The 18,482-nt window shown below is 45.8% G+C and overlaps 1 protein-coding gene across 2 annotated transcripts in view; it reads left to right on the top strand.

The window, feature by feature from the left end:
* The first annotated feature begins 724 nt into the window (after nt 1-724).
* DENND2A (DENN domain containing 2A) overlaps nt 725-18,482 on the top strand; it is a 35,662-nt gene continuing 17,904 nt past the window's right edge. Inside the window, exons 1-9 of one of the 2 annotated variants that reach the window (XM_086467928.1) lie at nt 725-795; nt 2,497-3,708; nt 4,845-4,999; nt 8,248-8,369; nt 10,778-10,975; nt 13,009-13,102; nt 14,378-14,428; nt 17,408-17,595; nt 18,331-18,440. In XM_086467928.1, coding sequence (XP_086324054.1) covers nt 725-795; nt 2,497-3,708; nt 4,845-4,999; nt 8,248-8,369; nt 10,778-10,975; nt 13,009-13,102; nt 14,378-14,428; nt 17,408-17,595; nt 18,331-18,440 — 2,201 coding nt within the window. The remainder of the gene's footprint in view (nt 796-2,496; nt 3,709-4,844; nt 5,000-8,247; nt 8,370-10,777; nt 10,976-13,008; nt 13,103-14,377; nt 14,429-17,407; nt 17,596-18,330; nt 18,441-18,482) is intronic. The other variant, XM_009953532.2, reaches the window with a different exon arrangement.

Here is an 18,482-nt window from a genome sequence, read left to right on the forward strand (position 1 = left end):
ATAAAAAGAAGACAGAGTCTGTTGTCTTGCCCGGGTAGCAGCAGTACTCAAAAGAAAGAGAGGGAATGCTAGAAATCATGAGGCGAACAGAATTACTCATTTCTGTGACTGATTTATCTTACCCCCACGAGTTGTCCTCCAAAATCAGATCCGTAGCAGCCTAACGTGGCCCACTGGAGAGAAGGAAACCAGTGGCTGCAGTGCAGTGTCTCTTCAGCCTAGAATGTTTTCTGTCCCAAGCTGGGGACGTTGTGACAGTGTTGCATACACAGGGACCACTTCAGTCATGTGGCCTTAACACAGGTTGTTTTAAAATGGGTTTTGTTTTAGTCTTCTGCAAGGATAAAAAAAAAATGTATCCGCTGAGATTTTGTCAACAGAGAAAGCCTTCATAAAACGTGTTCCGTATTCAAATCGTGGTGCAGCAGTTGATGATGACTCAAAGATAATTTTTGCCCTCAAAAGCTGTCAACTCCTCCCTGGGCTTCTGAGCGCTCATGCTATCACCCCTCTTCCCATTTCACAGAGGAGGAAACCAAGGCTGTCCTCAGAGAGCTGTCATGTCTTGCCTCTGCTCTTCTGGATTCAAGGAGAAACCTGCATGTGTGTGTGTGTGTGTGTGTGTATCTGTGTGTAGAAGGAAGAGCGAAGGATGCTGAGCACAGAGCAACGCCTCTTCTTTGTGTCTGTCTGCAGGTGACCTGCTGCCCTGCTGTGTGCTGACATGATGACAGCTAGCAAGGCGGCCGATGTGAGCAGCAAGTCTGAAAGCAGTGTCTGCAAGTCTGTTGAGAGGTGAGAGCTTTCCATGTTTCCGTGTCGGGGTGCTTTGCTTGTGTTTATTATCCTCAGAAATAAAACCAAAGGAAGGAATCATCCTCTCTGCTCTGCGCTGTGCCTCTCTCCTCACACATTAAAACACCCCCCTGAAGGTCTCAGGACTGTCATGCTGTGCATTTTAGCATCCAATCAGACTGGTAATGTCCTAGACTCACAGCGCTAGAAGAGGTCTGCCCCAAGGCAAGACCGTTTGTGCTGCCAATAACCCTGTCAATGTTTGCCCTGCGCTTGGAACCTTCGACACTGGAGACTCCGCAGACTCCTCAGGCAAGCCCTACTGTCCCCACCCATTGCAGGTCTTCTCAGTGTCCAACCTTGGTTTCTACTGTGCAGTCTAACCACTAGTGGCACTGCGATGCCCTGCTCCTTGGGAAAGGCCATGGTGTTCACAGTGCCAGCTCTTAACCAAAGCACGATGTTGTCACTGAAACAGGCAGGAGTTAAATGTCTGTGAGTCTAGGGAAGAATTGTGTCTGGCTCGGGTCCCGTTTTCTGCTCAGAAACCCATCCCAGGCTGGATTTGCACTACAACTGAGTGTGATGGCTGAATTGCTTAACTCCAGGACAAAGCTCAAGGCCTGCCAGCACACAGGGTATCCACATGGGTGCTCTTAGAAGAGTACTAAGTTCTGGAAGGGGCACGCTTGATAACATTTAAGTTAATGGAGCAATTTCCAGAGTTGAATCTCAGTGTTCGGATCATGGTTAAATGGGACTAATGATACAAGTTTGCATCCCAGTAACTACCTTGTGTTGTCCTGGTGCTCTTTCCCAAGCCCAGGCAAACCCCTAAGCGCTTTGGTTCAGAAAAATTTTGTCTTGAAATAACTGTCTCTTCAGCTGGAACTTCATTGATAAGATATCATGATACTGTGTTATCACACAGTTGAAAATCCCTAGACTAAATATATTAGAGATTTTTGGTGCAGTTTGGACTCGAACAGTGAAGATGTCTAGTCCTTTGCTCTGAGAATGTTGAATCTGGTGTCTGGGTGCTACATCACATGCTCTAGGCCAAGGGAGTGTGTCTGGGTGCATGGAAGCCCAAGCCCACCTGTGGCCTGGAATGGTAGGGCCATAGAAATGTAGTAATAGAAGTGCAGTCTTTGTGCATTAATGTGTATTAATATGCATTTGGGGAACATTTGGATGGACCAAGAGATTCTCCGAGCAGTCCCTAGAGGAATGCCGACTGTATCATACGTTTTCTCCTCTGTTTAACAGCAGCAATTTGGCTGTTGTTTGCAAATGGTCCGTTTTGCATTTATTTGCAGTGGACCTGCAAATGATGTCCAAAACTCTACTGCACTTCTGAACACACACACACACACACACACAAACGCTGGTGAACCTCTCATTGGTATCAGCATGTCTGATGTTCAAAAACTACTTCTCTCACCTGCCACCTACTTCTGCCACAGAGAAAGAATTAGTTTCAAACTGTGTCTTAGTTGTAACAAGAGGAGAGCATTGTGTTCTGGCTAGAAGGTCCTTTCCCTGAGCGTCTTACCTCACAAGCCCATCTCTCTAGTGCTTGGTTTGAGCATCCTCTGCTGTTATCAGCTTTACTAGTAGAGCTTGTGAAGCTAATGGACTAAACCAAGGGTGAGCAATGGAGGTGAATGTTTCTTCTTTTTTTTTGTCTTTGGTGTGTAGGATCAAGCTTGCAGATAAAAACAACACAGCAGCTGTGAAGGAATTAGAAAGTCCTTTGTGTGGACTTTTGGATGAGAGATGTTCTGAAAGTGCCTCTGTCACCCTGGGTTTAACACCTGAAGCTGAACCAGTTTCTTCTGTGGTGAAGAACCCACTGGGAGCCTTGGAGAACTTGATGCTGGATCCAAGGCTAGACTGCTTTCGTCAGAACATGCTTAGTCCCAAAATGATCATCAGTGACCCATCTGTGGATCTGAATGTTAAAGAAAACAGTAAAATCATCAGGAAACAGATAGGAGACAATCAGAATATACGGTCACCTGGAAAAATTGGCTTGAGGAATAAGTCCTTCAGCATCAAGGACAAAATTTCAGAATGGGAAGGTAAAAAGGAAATGCAGTCTGCTCCTCGCAGGGAGGAGGAGCAGGGAATTAAGGAGGAGCACAAAGTGCCCTGTGTAACTGAGAAGACAAGTGGGGAAGCACTAGTGACTCGAAAAGTGGAGACTAAGAGACTTATGAACCGAGAACTGGAGTGCAAAGTGGCAGGCAAAGAGAATGAGCGGAAAGCAGGAACTCAGAAGGGCACAGGGCAGGCAGCAGAGCAAAAGGGGGAAGCGCAGAAGGATGAGGAAATGGAGTCCAGCCCTGGAAAATGCAAGGAGGTGAAAGGTGCGAAGTGGGAAGTCCAGAAGGAGAACCTTTCAGTGCTTAGTCAGGTCAAGAAGCTAGAGCAGGCTTTGAAAGACTGCTCAGCAGAGCTGCAGCCACAGTTGCCTGGTACTTACTATTCTCCACAGTGCTTGCAGGAGAAGGCAGCACAGGGACACACTGCTCCTGAGGGCCATGAGAGCGTATGTGGGGCTGAGCTCAACAAAAGGCTTCTTGGCTTGGACTCTGAAATCAGTGAGCCAATTTTTGGGACTCTAGAAGAGGTGAGAACTTCTCATGCGAAATCCAAGGATGGCACAGTGGAGAATGTGTACACGGAGCCAGGGGTGCCAGAGAAGAAACCCTTCATCAACCCGCTGCCAAAGCCCCGGCGGACTTTCAAACACGAGGGGGAAGAGGACTGGGTGCCAGCAGCTAGGAATAAGAGAAACTTACCCCCTCTGCCATCCATTCCTCCCCCTCCTCTACCCTCCTCTCCTCCCCCGTCAGCTGTCAGCAGGAGGCTCTGGAGCGGGAAGCACAAGAACAACGCCGACCACAGGTATTTGGGCTGTGTTTCACAAAGGTGCTGATCTTGATGGTGGACTCCCACCTTCCCATATCTCTTTGGGAGAGATGGATTTTCCCTGGCCACTCAATCCCCAGAGTGCCTTGCTGGCCATAACCAGCACTCAGTCATCTCTCTGAGAATATATGAGTGGCCAGCACAACTTCACAGGATTGGGCTTTAAGTTCACTGTATTACGTGGCTTAACCTTCAAGCCCAAGATTGGGGTTTGGGGTTTTGGTTTGGTTTTTTAGCAGAAAATCTATTTAATTACAAAATGACCACAGCTGGTCTGGAACAGGGTCTGGAATGATAATCTCTAGACTCTACCACAGTATTTTCACTGTTCATAGTAAACCTATTCCTCTAATTGAATCTGATGTGTATATATTCTTCTGGAGTGTTTTCTTGCCGTTTCTCCCCTCCCACATGATTGTGACACATTTTTGGGATGGGGAGTGTAAAATGCACAGCTGTTTCTAATGCCCTCTGCATAAACTCTCACCTAAAAATTCCTGGGTTGGGTGCAGGAAGGAAATGGAAATGTTCCAGGTTTGTTAGTGGAGGACACTTAATTGTTTTTACCCTTTCTACCATCCTGCATGTGAGTATTGCTTTCCTGTACTGCTCAAAAAGAGAGCTGATTTTGGGGCCCCCTTATTCCTGCCAAGGGTGGGATCTCTGCCATAAATGGGACCTCTAATGGCCTACGGTTCTGTGCAGTGTTGCAGATGTGCCACTTAACACTTGCATCTTCACGGTGTGCTATTGCCATGACAAACCAAGATTATCTATGGCAACCCCGAAATGCCTTTATTTGTGTGGCTTGTAAAAATAACCAGTCTCAGTGTGACTCTTTTGTGCTTTATATGGGATGAGGCTGTGAAACATTCTCCTCCCGGTGATTCATTTTGCCAACTGGCATGTGTGGCACTTAGGGACGTAGTTAAGTGGTGGACTTGGCAGTGTTACATTTATGGTTGGACTCTGTGATCTTAAAGGTCTTTTCCAACCTAAATGATTTTATGTTTCTATGTTGGAGAAGTGAATTAGCCATGGTTTGGTTATAAATGCAGGTTAACTGTGTCACTCTCCTCTTTGCTCCTTCTCCCCTCCCATCAATGGTGCAGGAAGTCATATGAGTTCGAAGACTTGCTACAGTCATCGTCTGAGAATGGCCGGGTGGATTGGTACGCGCAGACCAAGCTGGCCCTCACACGCACTTTATCTGAGGAGAACGTCTATGAAGACATCCTGGGTAGGACCTTTGGACAGGACATACTGGGTAGGAGCTATGGACAGGGAAGGGATTTGACCGCTAATGCTGGGTAACTGAGAAGACTGGTGGTCAACAGGCACTCACTGGAGGTGGTGAATAAAGTATGTTCATTATCCAAATGCAAACCAAGACACATTTTACACAGATTATTGGCAAATAATAAGAAAAATGGATGGAATATTTCAAAACTCATCAGCTTCAAAGATCAACCTGAGGCATGTGGGAACCAGCTTTTATTTTTTGCTGGCATGTCTATGTCTTCCTCTTGTCCTGTGGACTAATTCTTACAGCTCTGGTCTGTTGGTTGTGGTGAGCTTGTCACCGCTGAGATAATGCGAACAGTCTGAAACCATAACCTTGAAGTCAGTTCCTCAGTTCAGAAATAGGATTGTGTATGATTCCAGGTACCATTGAAATTAAGAAACGAGGTCCCATAATCTTTGACATTGAGTCTTATTTCATTTTCTAACTTCAGTGGCAGATCAGTGCCATTTTAAAGATTATTTCCTGTAACTCTCAATTTGTATAGTGTTTTTTAATATTGTGAATTAGATGACCTTTTATGGAACATAGAATAGAAGCAGCCCTCTTGAAAAAGCCTTAATAAGTTTTAGTAGCTGTAGGCTGGTGCTATGTAAAGCTCTTGGCTGAGATAAGCAGGATGGGAAGGGAATAGCTACATCAACTCTCACCACACAGCTGTAATCCTACAAAGGTGGTCTGTGTTATTCGGCATGGGAGGAGCTGCGCTTTCTCACGAGCAGACTAGGCAGTGTTATTTCAATATGAGTACAGTCGGAGATCTGATAGATCTCTCAAAGGAATCACGTTCCTTTGGGACTGATGGCAGACAAGGTGATGCCAATCTGTCCTTTTTGACATTTTTGAAGCTGTCTGCCTCATTTGTGGAGCTAGAGGCCTCGTGTTTGCTTTTTTCTTCTCTTTACTTGGGGGGCCAAAGGAACAGGGAGTGCCTGAGCAGCTGCTGGGGGTTTTTTTGTGTTGGGGCGTGGTGGGAGGTCTCAGAAACCACTGAGTAAGGGTCACCTTGTCAGCTGGAATAACATGGATAGCATTACAAAGTGGCTGTATAGGCACATCCATCCATTCAAACACAAGCACACCCCTGTGTCCCAAGCTTACAGGGACCTCAAATACCAGGCTGAAATTCCTCTCCCCTCCAGCTTTTAGTTGCAAGGATTAGAAGAAAACAAAGTTATGGGTAATTGTCAGCTAATGGGGCATGTTTGTTTTTTTGTTTTCTTGATGCATATTTAGGCTTTGCCTGGAGTCAGTGATCTTTAATTGGTTCCTGCAGTCCTGGTGGTGTAACCATGGAAGTTTGGGAAAAGGGGTGGACAGAGATAACTCAAAAAAAAGCCAGTTTTGTTTTTCACAAGACCACAGGCGGGTATATTCCACAAAACCAACAACATGTGAAAACCACACCAATGGAGGGGGAACCAAGACTTCAGCCCGAGGACACTAGTGCTGACCCACAAGTAATCATGGGTATCCACCAGGGCATGCAAGCACACACATGTGCCCCATATTCATATGTGTGACTTAGGAGGGGGTTCAGCTGTTGGTGGAAGAACCGTTCCCTTTCCCAGCAAGTCACACAGATTCTCTTCATGCACCACCTTTTTACCTGTTTGCCATTGCTTACCTCGAATATTGGAAATGGTACTGGGCAGATGGATGACAAGGGTTTTTTGTCAAAAAGAGGGAAATGGTGTTCTTTCTTCTAGACTGATGCTAATTGGATATGCTGCCGAGCACTTTGAGGATGGGCTGGGCAGCAGAACCCAAGCTTGTTCTTTTTTCTTCAGTCTAGCCAGTTATGTGACAGCTGAAGTGTATTTTCAGGACTGAAGTGTGCCATTGAAATTAGAAAGTGGAGCCGCTTTCAGGGACAGGAGCATGTTTGCTAACAAAATGTTCATGCAGACTTGCTTTGCTGGTGTCACACATGCTTACCTTCTCCTCCTTGGTGAATTCGGAGCCACCACTGTAGGGTTGGGTATCACCAAGCCATGGATAGAAGACAGTGTTGGAAGAGACTTGTGTTTCTGTCCTTGTCTGAAGGCTTCAGCTGCACTCCTGCCCCAGCGGGGCAGGCAGGTGGGAGCGCACCAGTTAGATCTTACAGTCGTTACCGGTCCCTGCTTCAGAGGCCTGCAGCATCGCTGACCTCCAGTCTTTGCTCTGAGCCAAAGATTACATGACAGTAAGAGAAAGGCGGTTGCTTTGAGACCCAGCTGTCCACTGAGTTGGCAAGAAATGATGGCAATGAGGAGAGAAATCTAACGCCTTCCCATGCAGATGCTTGGGCAAAGCCTTTGTCATTCATTTCTTAGATGCTCAAATGGATATGTCACAACCAGCTTTTTCAGAGCTGAAGAGTGGGATGTAAGAAGTTCCTTATATGTAATCTTGGGTGTTTACAACTCAGATTAGTTGTGTGCCTCATCTCCAGAATCAGTGGAAATAAAGGGACACCTCCGTGTGGTCATTCAAGCCTTGTGTTGTTGAGGTGATCCTAGGTAAGAATGAGCTGAATGTTACTGTCGAGGTGTCCCTTCCCCCCTGCCCCCTCCAGGGAGAAAGCATGCTGACTTTGGATGGCCTAGGTTAGGTGAGGTGCCCCCTCTTTCTCAAGTGGGGCATGTGAGATTGAGGCATCCGTGATTGGTAGATGTGTTTGAAAACCTATATCGTGTGACAGACATCCGCGTTCAGAGAGTGGATTAAATCTTTCTGCAGAGTCAGCCCAAGAGCAGTGCATTGCTTCAACCCCAATTAAATGGTGACTAGAGATCCCCCTAAACATGGGGTTTAAACAGAGGTGAGAGGACCCTTATGCTAGCCTTCAGCTCTCAGTTTCACTTGGAGACAATGCTAAACAGAAGACTGGAAAGATAACTATGGACTGCTGTGCATGAGAACCTCACAGCTCCTCTGAAGACAGGGAAATGGACTTGAGGACTCGCTGCATCTTTTCCATCTGTAGTATCTGTGATACGTTCCTATGGCTGCATGTGTCAGAATCAGGGCTTGGACACTGTCCAGTGAGCAGCTGGACTTCTAGGGCTACGGAGAGAATGAAGCAATTGCAGGAATGCTTGAGAACAGGTCTTTATGTCTGATGTGGGAGGTGGGAGAAGGCCAGCAGATCCCCAAACAGATTTTTAATGGCAAACGTCAAGGATTTTATGCACTTACAATCTCTTGCTTGTGGCTTTTTGCTGTAGATCCGCCATCGAAGGAAAACCCTTATGAAGACATTGAGACCAACAGCCGCTGTTTGGGAAAAAAATGTGTCCTGACCTTCCCAGCATCCCCCACCTCTTCTGTACCCGGGACTCCCACTAAGGTACTTCGATTCAAGTGGCCACTTCTCCTGTTCTGGGAGGTTTTTGTGTGAAATCCAGGTTCTGTGTGGAAAAAGTGGAATTTTGCCGATTTGACTTTCATCATGTTGGGAGTATTTTCCATTTTGTCTTTTTCCACTGGTCAGAGTACAGTGTGATAAGAGGGTATTTATTGCCCTTTAGCAAAGTAGAAAAACAGCATTCACTTATACAAATGGTTTGTTGGCTTTCACCATTTTTCACACTAGGGCTACCTTCCCCTGGTAGGGGGGAAGGCCTTTTGCTAATACAGTGCAAGAAAACTCATGCTGCCTTCAAAGAGGGCATTTAAGTGCTTGCGTAATCAAGCCCTGCAGTCAGCTCAGCTCAGTGTCAGTGGGGCAGTACACAGTCTGCCCGTGCCGATGCTAAGGCGCCTCTGCAGCCCCCTCCCTTCGGGTACCTCTTTTTGCCTCTCCCCTTGATGAGACTGGTTGCTGGTAACTAATGCAATGCCAATCCCCTGGTTAGGGGGCTGATACTAAAAGGACGTCCCCACCAGAAGCACAGCCTGGTGCTGCTTTCTTCCTTGGCAGTGAAATCAAAAGAAGAAGTAAAACACTGGTCTGCACCTCTTGCTCAGAGCTCGGGGCTTACCAAGGCCAGCCCTGCTCTCAGCCTTCCGAGCTGTTTTGATTGGTTCCTGTTGTCTGTTTAGATAATCCAAGCCTGGAGCAGAGGGGGCAGTGTGAAGGAGAAGTCATCTTGGCAACAACTGGGTTCAGCGTGGATAGCAGGGATCTAAGCATGTTTTTTGTGATGAAAGGGTTTTCCCATGCTCTCCAAGTTGCAGCTATTATTAGAGCTGTTACCCAACGTTTTCAGAAGTTTGACGTGCAGCGTTTCTTGACATGTCGCTGTTTTCTAACCAGCTTAATCAGCAACTGAGGTTTCTTTGGATAATTCAATACTTAAAATCGTTCTGTAGTTCTCAATCCATTCTCCTCGTTGCTAGTTAGGTCTAGAGAAGCAAGGGTCTATGTATGAGTGTTGGGATGAAGATGATTTCCCCAGAGAACTTTGCAATGGCCTGTGCACCCTGATTTCCCACCTCTGCTATCAAAAGGGGGCTGCAGTGTTACACAGGAATGCCTTTCACCATAGATACGGTTCCTAGCAGGAAACACTTAGTAAAGAGCTGAGTAGGAGTAATTAATGTTACACTACAGTGCTTTGACATGTGCATCAGTCAGAAAAGAAGTGCTGCAGCTCTCTTAGCACCTAACGGGTTTGCAACTGCAGTGTGAATCAGGCTAGAGACTGATGAGGAATAGGTCTGGACAGACTTTCAGTAGTAGCCTGTATCACTAGTGCAGGATGAGATTCTTCAGTGCGAAGGCTCTTCCCAGACTCATTTTAATGTGTGACTTCTCTGTGGGTCGTAAGCGTTTTTGTGAGTTGAGCGGCTTCTGCCAAACCATCCAGAGACACCCGAGCTGACCTGAGTGAATGAATGGGTCTGGCCAATAACTCTGCTGAGTGTGTCTGTTGATGGAGGCAGACCATTATGCTGCCTCAGCTGTGGTGCTGCTGTGACTTGATCAGAATTAGCTTCGATACCTCACCCCCACACCGCTTAGTGCCACTTAGGTACGTGCTCTGGGAGTACAGATACAGTGCCCACAAAAGTGTGACTTAACCTTGTCATAATTGCTGAGAAATTCTGTAGGAGAAGACAGAAAGAGTTCTTATTGGGCATCTTCCTGATGAGAAGTAGTTTGCCTTTCTTTGTCTGGAGCTGGGCTTTCTGCTTCTCTGATGCTGTTTTTGGTCAGGGACTTTTAAGAATTTTACTCTGGTAATTAAATATCTACTGTTGTGCTTCCACTGAACTTGCTAATGAGCTTAGGAGGAAACTAGTCTCCCTAATTGTCTATCATGGCGTTTCTTGTACCCTCCTCTGAAATATCTAATGCTGGCTACTGTCAAAGACAACTGTACTGACAGTGCTTTTTGTCTGGTCTCACTGCTTCTCTGTTCCTCCTGACTAGCTGCTCCTTATCCCAAATGCTTGTGGTTGGCCGGTTGGTTAGTCTTGTCCTGTTTACAGTCCCAGCCTCTGGATTACACAAGTCCTGGGAGATTTTTTTTCACACTGGAGCAAGGCTTCTTGGCCAACCCCTGATATTGCGTTCTGGTCTGAAATTAATACGGCGTGGTTAAATTGCTGGTCAAGACAGTCCTGGTCTAGCCCGGCAGCTGGGCGAGTTGCTCGCGTGTGCAGAAATCTGTGAGCATTCTCAGGATTTGGGCTGTTTTGCCAGCTGAGTGCTGTGGCCGCCCCACTGGATTTACTGCTGTGACAGTGTTAGCAATGAAGCAAAGGTGTGTAAGGTGCTGTGTTCATTCATTCCTTCTCCTGCATTTCCAGTTGCTTTCCAAGCCCATTTTTTTCCGACAAAACTCAGAGCGGCGGAGTTTCAAACTGCCAGACATAAGGAAACTGAGCCGTGATGGGACTGGGTCACCATCCAAAATCAGCCCTCCCTCGACCCCCAGCAGTCCAGATGACACCTTCTTTTCCTTAGGAGACCCTCAGAATGGCAAGAGGAGAAGGAAGATTCCCAAGGTAAATCTAGGGCTTTCTGTCTTTTCCTTGGCTTCTTCCAGGCAAGAATGTGATTATGACACAATGTTTTCTTTCATTTCCAATGCAACATCCCTGCAATATAGCTGTTGTCCTGGCAGTTGGCCTGAAGGAGAAGGGTCACAAACATCTCAACAAGTTTTGAAGAAGTTATTTTTCCATCTGAGATATTATGATCGTCAGGAGAGATGAAATAAGAAGTAAAAAAAAAAAAAGTATTTTGATTTTTGGATAAAAGTTGAAGTTTGTCAGAGGGAGAAAAAGCAATGAATATGTTTGCAAAAGACATAGCCCATTGTATTTCCTTCTTTGCTTGATGGATAGGACAGTCAGAAATTGTCTGTGTGTTGTGGTGGTGTTCCCTCCTGGCAATCCGTTGTTCTTTGCTAGGTCTGATTCATGCATTGGCTGATTCTAATTCAAGGTAGAATGTGATTGTAGGTGAACAACTGACACTTGAGTGACAAAAGGAGTTGTCTGTAGTCATAAGCATTTTCTGTAGCAACGTTTCCTGCTTCATATTTGGATACAGCATGACTCCGTTTCAATTTTATTTTCTTTCAGATCTAGCAGGAAGCATGTTCAGTCCAAATGAGGTTTGGCAGCAGTCTATCTATTGAATGTTTCAAAAACAGAGTTATAAAAACACAGTTGCTTATCCCAGCCTTTGCAGGACAAGCAGAGGCTACCAGGGACTGTCTGTGGTGGGTTTTTTTCTGAACCCACAGTTTTCATTTGGGGAAAAGGGATGTGTTTGTGTATCTCTCTTGTTTCCTCGTTGCCAGATCTGTGTTTGTGTTTGCATAACTGATTTTTGAATGCCCTCTCTATACCACAGCTCTTCAGGAGTGAGCCAAAGACTGCAAATGTCTAGGGTTTTCTTTCCCAGTATGCCTACACATCCGTGCATGTGCTTGAGCTCTGTCAGTGTATTCACACATACTTTTATGTCAACTGAAGGGAAGGTTACAAGTATGTGTTTACCAGGCAGTGCCACTGAGCAGTCTCACGGAGCAAGCTCTGAACGGAGATTTACTGTGTCAGTGGCAAGATCAACCTGAGACTTGAGCTGGGCAGCTGGGTGGAGGCTGTACTTCCACATCAGAGCATCCTGCCTCTCACTTAAATATTTGGATTCAGAGTTCCCTGACCAAGTGTGTGGTGGGCCTGTCTCACCTTGAGCTCTTGAGGCATGTGTGCAGGGATCCCAGACTTTCTGGAATAAATTTGAGTGCTGTGGCCATGTCCTGCTGCTCCTGCCTGGGACCTTGACAAGGAGGCAGCTCTGCTCGAGGAGGTTTGGGGAACCCTGCATGGTCCTTCTGCAGCTCCGCTCCCCTTCAGGGATGGACAGGGAGACGAGAGGCCCTGAATGAGCCACTATGCCCAACACTGAAATGTCCTCTCTTCTAGTCAGCTGGGAGGCCAAGGATTAAAGGATGTGCAAAGCAAACCACTAGGATAAAGTACTTCAGCATCATTGGCGCCCACCCATCTCACTTTCTTCAGCATTCTTTGTATGATGTTTCCCCCATGCTTGCTACGAAGGCTTTTTGAACACATCCCACGACAGCTGTTAAAGGCATAAAGACATTGCTGTCATCTTCCAGCCTGTTTTCTGCTTTCAAACCTGCAGCCCAGGGCAGGTTCCCGAGAGACCCTCTGGTGCTCCCTGGAGCGTAGACCATGGTATGAAGAGTCCGAGGTGGGCACTGTCAAGCTTCCACAGTGTGGAAGTGCATTAAGGCTTGGCCTTTCATCAGGGTTTGTTACCTTGGGCTCCTGCCATGCCAGCATGACTGTACTGCCTCTGTACCAGAGTAAGCGTGGCCGTTGGCAGCGCAAGTGCAGGTTGCTGTGCAAGGTAGATGCTGGTAGTTGTCAGTTCTGGGCCATCAAGTGAAGAGTTTCAGTATGGCCAGGGTTGGGAAGCGGAGCACGTTGCATGAAATTCTAACTTTCTTTCTTGTCTGGAGAGAAAAATAACTTTGTTTGTTTGTGTGTTTGCTGAGCAGCTTGTGTTGAAAATCAATGCCATTTATGAGGCACGAAGGGGAAAGAAACGTGTCAAGAGACTATCGCAGTCTACAGAGAGCAATTCAGGGAAAGGTAAAGGAACTTTGAATCATCATACATTTAAGGCTTTTGGAGGACTTGTCTTAGAGTTTAAACTGGCTTAGTGATTTATGTGACATTTTCTAGCGCTTCTTGCCATCCAGCGTGAGCCTGAGTTGGGGCTTCTACCCTTCCTTTTGGGAAGATAAAGGCCATTCCTCTACCAAAAGACTTTCATTAAAATGGAGCTTTTTTTTTTTTTTCTTGCTTCGTTTTCATTCCATGGCTTTACATGATAACCTTATAGTTTGCACCAAAAATGTCCGCCCTTTTTGATGTTTATTTCTGGAACAGGCTGGAAGCTTTGGAGAGGAGTGTTCTGTCCAAAGAGACTGATTTGTTGAGGTCAAAATATTTTGCAGGAATGTGTCACTTTAATGAACTGTCCAATGGAAGATGGTAGATTTTGAAACAGTCCTGATTCCTTCAGCATCCCAATAAACAAATAGCCTCAGTTGGGAATCAGGGTTTCTAGACTTGACTGTAGGACCATCTCCGTCATAGCAAGATTGAGACTTTTAGCCTCCCACTGTCTGTTAACAACTTGCCAGAAGTGTTCAGGTACTTCAGAACAATTACTTTTAAACATCTCATCTCTGTAAAACTTAAAATTATGTCTTTCCAACACAGTATTTTTCCCAAACCCCTCATTTTCAGCAAAAGGTGACCACCAGCTCTAGTTGTTACCCATGATTACTTGTTACGGTTTATCCTATTTTATTTAAGGTCTACACCCACAGGGTGAATGGGTGTGTTTGTATGAACCTTCAGGAGAAGCATCCCAGACTTGTTTCTACATCATTTTTTTTATGCACTTCTCTGAAGCATCTAAAGCATCATTGATAGAAACAGGCTATTGGACCATATAGACCTGGAGTCTGATTCAGTCTTGCAATTGTTTTTTTGTTTGTTTGTTTGCTTGTTTTTGTCCCTTGTCCTGCAAACTACTGCATCTTGATCAGTATTTTGCCTTAGTGTTGTGCTTAGACAGACTTGGATAAAATACCTCTCTGCATTTTATTGTTTATGCAACTCTTTTGGCTGTGCAAAATTGATTTTGTTGTTTGTTTGTTTGTTTTTTTAATTCCTTGAATGAATGGGGAGGTACCAAAGTTGGTAAGCTGAATGTCTGTAGGTATGTGCACCCTTGGGATCTATACTGTCTTAACCTCTCAGTTGCCAGGCCTGGCTTTCTCATGCCAGTGGGATAAGAAATGCACAGTTATAATAGGCTTTATGTAATTAATCTTCCCCTTTCTTTTTTCTTAGTTACAGATGAAAACAGTGAATCGGACAGTGATACTGAAGAGAAGCTGAAAGGTAAGGCAAATGTGTGAAGAGAGCAAATGGCTCCTGGTAAGCTCTGCTCTGAGATCCTGGGTCAAGATCTCTCTTCTGTGTTCTCCTTATGGAGAAGGAGCTTATTTCCACTCAGAAGACAGTGAGAAAACAAAGATCTCGATACTGCAGAAGAAAATCCATGGGCAGGGGACTATAGGGGTCCAAAACAAACATCTGTTCAGATTCTTACCAAAGCTCTTTGCGCTGACTTTCCTTGGGGGTGGCTTGGACGCTGTGTGGAAATACAGTGAAGTTTTTCTGAGTACACAGTCACAAATGCGTGACCAGGCTGATGGAAGCAGTATTGCATGGGACACAGTGTTCAGAAACCCCACTACATGTTTACTGTGGAGAAAAACCACCAGCCAGACTGGCTAGCCAGGAAAACAGAATTGCACTGAATGATTTATTGCTAGTTAAACTCTGAGTTGGGATAAAGCACCGCATTGCTTGCATCCCTCCGGTAAAGCTATATGGTATAGTGGTCTCCATAATACTCTTCTGAAACCTTCTTGTACTGGTGATTAGCCCCATGACATGCTGGGGGCATTACAATCTTTTGGGAATTTATATGGCAAATTCAGATTCCTGGCAGAGTTAGAATGCAAGATGGAAACTTCCTCAGTTTCCAAAGTTTGCTGACTCACACGTTCACCTGATCTGAGTAGCAGGTTGGTTTCCAAGCTGAAAAGACGGGTGTAACAGCAGTTGGGCTCTGTGTCAACCACAGTGTGTTGCGCTTAGGAGTGCTTGTCCTTACCCTCTTTCAGGGTTTTTAGAACAGAAACCTCAAACTGAGTTCCCTCTTGTGAGCACAGCTTCCCACGCAAGACCTGCTGTATGCTCTTGCTCTCCTCTGCATTGGGAAATCTTTTATCTGTACTGCTGTGTTAGTAAGATCAAGCTGGGAATTCCTGCCACTGCCTACCTTTTGACAGGTTCTCAGGCTAGCCTGGAGACAGGGAGAGAGGGTTTGCGCCCAGATTGCGCAGAAATTACATTCACAACTGTCTTGAAACACGATGTTGTGAAATATAGCCCATGTTCAGATGTAGCTGAGAAAGACAGAGTAGATGTGGCCAGGAAGACTCAAACTCTTGTCTGTTACTGGTTGCCATAGTGAATCATGTGCATCACCCTCGGCTTCTCTGTAACATCTGTATAACTGCAGCTAGGAACTGCTTATAGGGGCGATGATGGAGATGGTATGAAGTCACCTCAAGTCCAACAGCACTGGACTCTGAACAGTGTCCAGATCCATGCCTGGATCTGAGTGACTGTGCAAGTTTACATAACTGTGAACAGGAGCTCCGGCAGTCGCTGTTTGCTCTAGCTACAACTGTATTTTGCTTTATGCTTTGTTCAGCTGTTGACTTTCCTATTTTTAAATAGGAAAGTGAGATGATTTAGCAAGTCTCTTTTATCCAGGACTTTCAATTTTGTATGTTTTACTTAACAGACCAAACACACCAGCCAGTTAGTTACCTTTGCTTAGCAAGTCACTGTACATCATCTGAGACACGGTAAATCATCAGACTGTATGTCAGAGCCTTAAGTGCTGACCCTTGGGAAGGAAAAACGTTTGAAGACAAACTCTGCCATGATGAGAGCAGTAAAATCCTGGTATCTTTAGTAGGTTGTACAGAATATAAACAACGCAGAACTTAAGCAAGCTTTTCAGAAGCACTCTGCATTACTGTGACACTGCTCCTTTTGAAGTCCCTGGTAAAACAGAAACCACTTCTGAAAACTTTTGAAGAATTACAGCCTTTGAGCAAATAGCATAATAGGTGATGAGAGAAAGGAGCCTAAACCATCTTCCCAGGGCTTTAACTGTCCAGGGATTGTTACGTTCTCTGATTTAAGAGGCACTTCAAGGTTGCTTTAAATTATATTGTCTGGAATAGTCCACGAGTGGCACAACTTTACCAGACAAAAGGTCAAGTGTCTGTCCTGAAGTATGTACCATCTCTCAGGAAGCCCTGTCTCCCAAGCAGACATCTTATGTATTTGGAGTTCCTGCAGTATCCCTGTGGTTGTTGTTTCTGTCAAAACATTGTGTTGCCACCCACATTCTCAAAAAGCACAGTTGTGAGAATGTGCTGTGGTCTCTGCTTGTAGTTAATTCTTTCTTTTGTAGTAGGGGTAAGGGAGACGTCATGGAGATTTAATTTGGGATACGACTGTAAAACAAAGCAGGGGGGTGGTCTTAGGGAATCTCATCTGGTCTTTTCTCAGCAGGCAGCTTTTCATTACTTTCTGTGCTGGAATGTTTATTGTCCCACAGCTCATGTGTGTTGCAGTTACAGCTTGCTTGGCAGTTTTTCTTGTGTTCCCATTGTCTTGGGTGAACTTGTAGAAACATGGTCCTGAGTGATTAGTCTTAGGCCCAGGAAGTACTGGCATGAGCCAGCCTTTTTCATTTGCACCTCTTTTCACGCTTTTTTTTGCGTGTTGGCCTACAGCCTGGCCTGCGTTACTGAAGCTGGGAGTCCCCAGGGTTACACAGCCAGTGGAGCCCTAGCCTGACCCCAGTGCTGGTCTTGTAAAACCATGGGGATTGCTACCCACAGCCTCCTCTGAACAGAGGTGATCAATCACCTAACTGTGCTGGCTTTGAAAGATGCATAAATGAATGCTAGGATGAATGCCCAGACATTATCTCTTTCACCATATCCCATATGGATCTCAGCTTGGGTTGTCTTCAGCTGTAAAAGCTAGCCATGAAATCCTTCTGCTGCCAAAGCTCTTCAGGGTGATGGCACTCACAAGATTACGTCCCGTTTCTGTCGATATTTATAGTGCAGCTTCCAAATGGTTCCCGTCTCTTACTGAGCTGCTGACAAAGTAAGTGCAGTGAGGTGGTTTTGAGTTTATCCATAAGTCTCTGCAAAGCGCTATTGGTGCTCTGTGCAAAGAGCTAGACAAAGTCACAATCTCTAATCTTTTCCTTCGTAGCTCACAGCCAGCGCCTGGTGCATGTGAAATCTCGCCTGAAGCAAACCCCGCGGTACCAAACCTTGGAACGGGACTTGATCGAATATCAAGAGAGGCAGCTGTTTGAGTACTTCGTTGTGGTGTCACTGCACAAGAAGCAGGCTGGGACTGCTTACATCCCTGAGGTTACCCAGCAGTTCCCGTTGAAGGTGCGGTGCCTGTTGGGAAGGTCTGGCTGACATGTCTCAGAGTGTGCGGTTCACTTGCACAGCTGGAGAAGCCACAGCTTCTCTGTTGACCCCAAGTCATATCAGTAACCCCTCTGCTGTATCAATACTCAGTGAGACTGAAGATAGAGGGGCTGCAGTCACACACCGCCCCCCCCCCCCCCCCCCCCCAAGAATTGTCATGGTATTCCTCATTGCTGAAAGAGCAGCTGATTTACATCTTTTGCTGCCCCTGGCTATGACTTTTATGTAGCTATTCCCTTTCTCCCCCTCTTCTCTTTAAAGAAAACTGACACTTGGGAGAAGACACGTGTTCTTAAAGGGAAGGCACAGATTTCACCAATAGTCTGGCTCAAAACGGGGAACGAGGAGTGGGAGAAACATAGAGCCAGTGTGACAGCGTGTTTGTAAATGGGATGTAACCAGAGCTCCCCTCAGACTTCAGTTCTGTCACTGCTTGCTGGAAGATGTGTCCCAGATTAGAGGCAAAATATAGCAGGGGCAGGTGTTACAGATGCAGGGCTGGGTGGAATTGGGGGCACAGACTTCTTTAAGATATCTAAAGATTAGGTGAGCCAGAATCACAGAAATTTTAATATCTTCCAGGCAGAAGCTTAGCCTCTGTCATCACCTCTTCATTTGTCACAGGAAAAATATTTGAAGTCATTTCATCCCCACATGACTAATTGGAAACATTCCTTCTCTCTGCTCCGCTAGCTTGAGCGCTCGTTCAAATTCATGCGCGAGGCAGAAGATCAGCTGAAAGCTATTCCCCAGTTTTGCTTCCCTGATGCAAAGGACTGGGCCCCCATCCATCAGTTTGCCAGGTAAGTACTATGCTTTGTATCCTGATTCGTGAGAAACAGATT

The sequence above is a fragment of the Leptosomus discolor genome, chromosome 1 (assembly GCF_034619465.1).
Source record: "Leptosomus discolor isolate bLepDis1 chromosome 1, bLepDis1.hap2, whole genome shotgun sequence".
In the NCBI taxonomy this organism is placed as follows: Eukaryota; Metazoa; Chordata; class Aves; order Leptosomiformes; family Leptosomidae; genus Leptosomus; species Leptosomus discolor.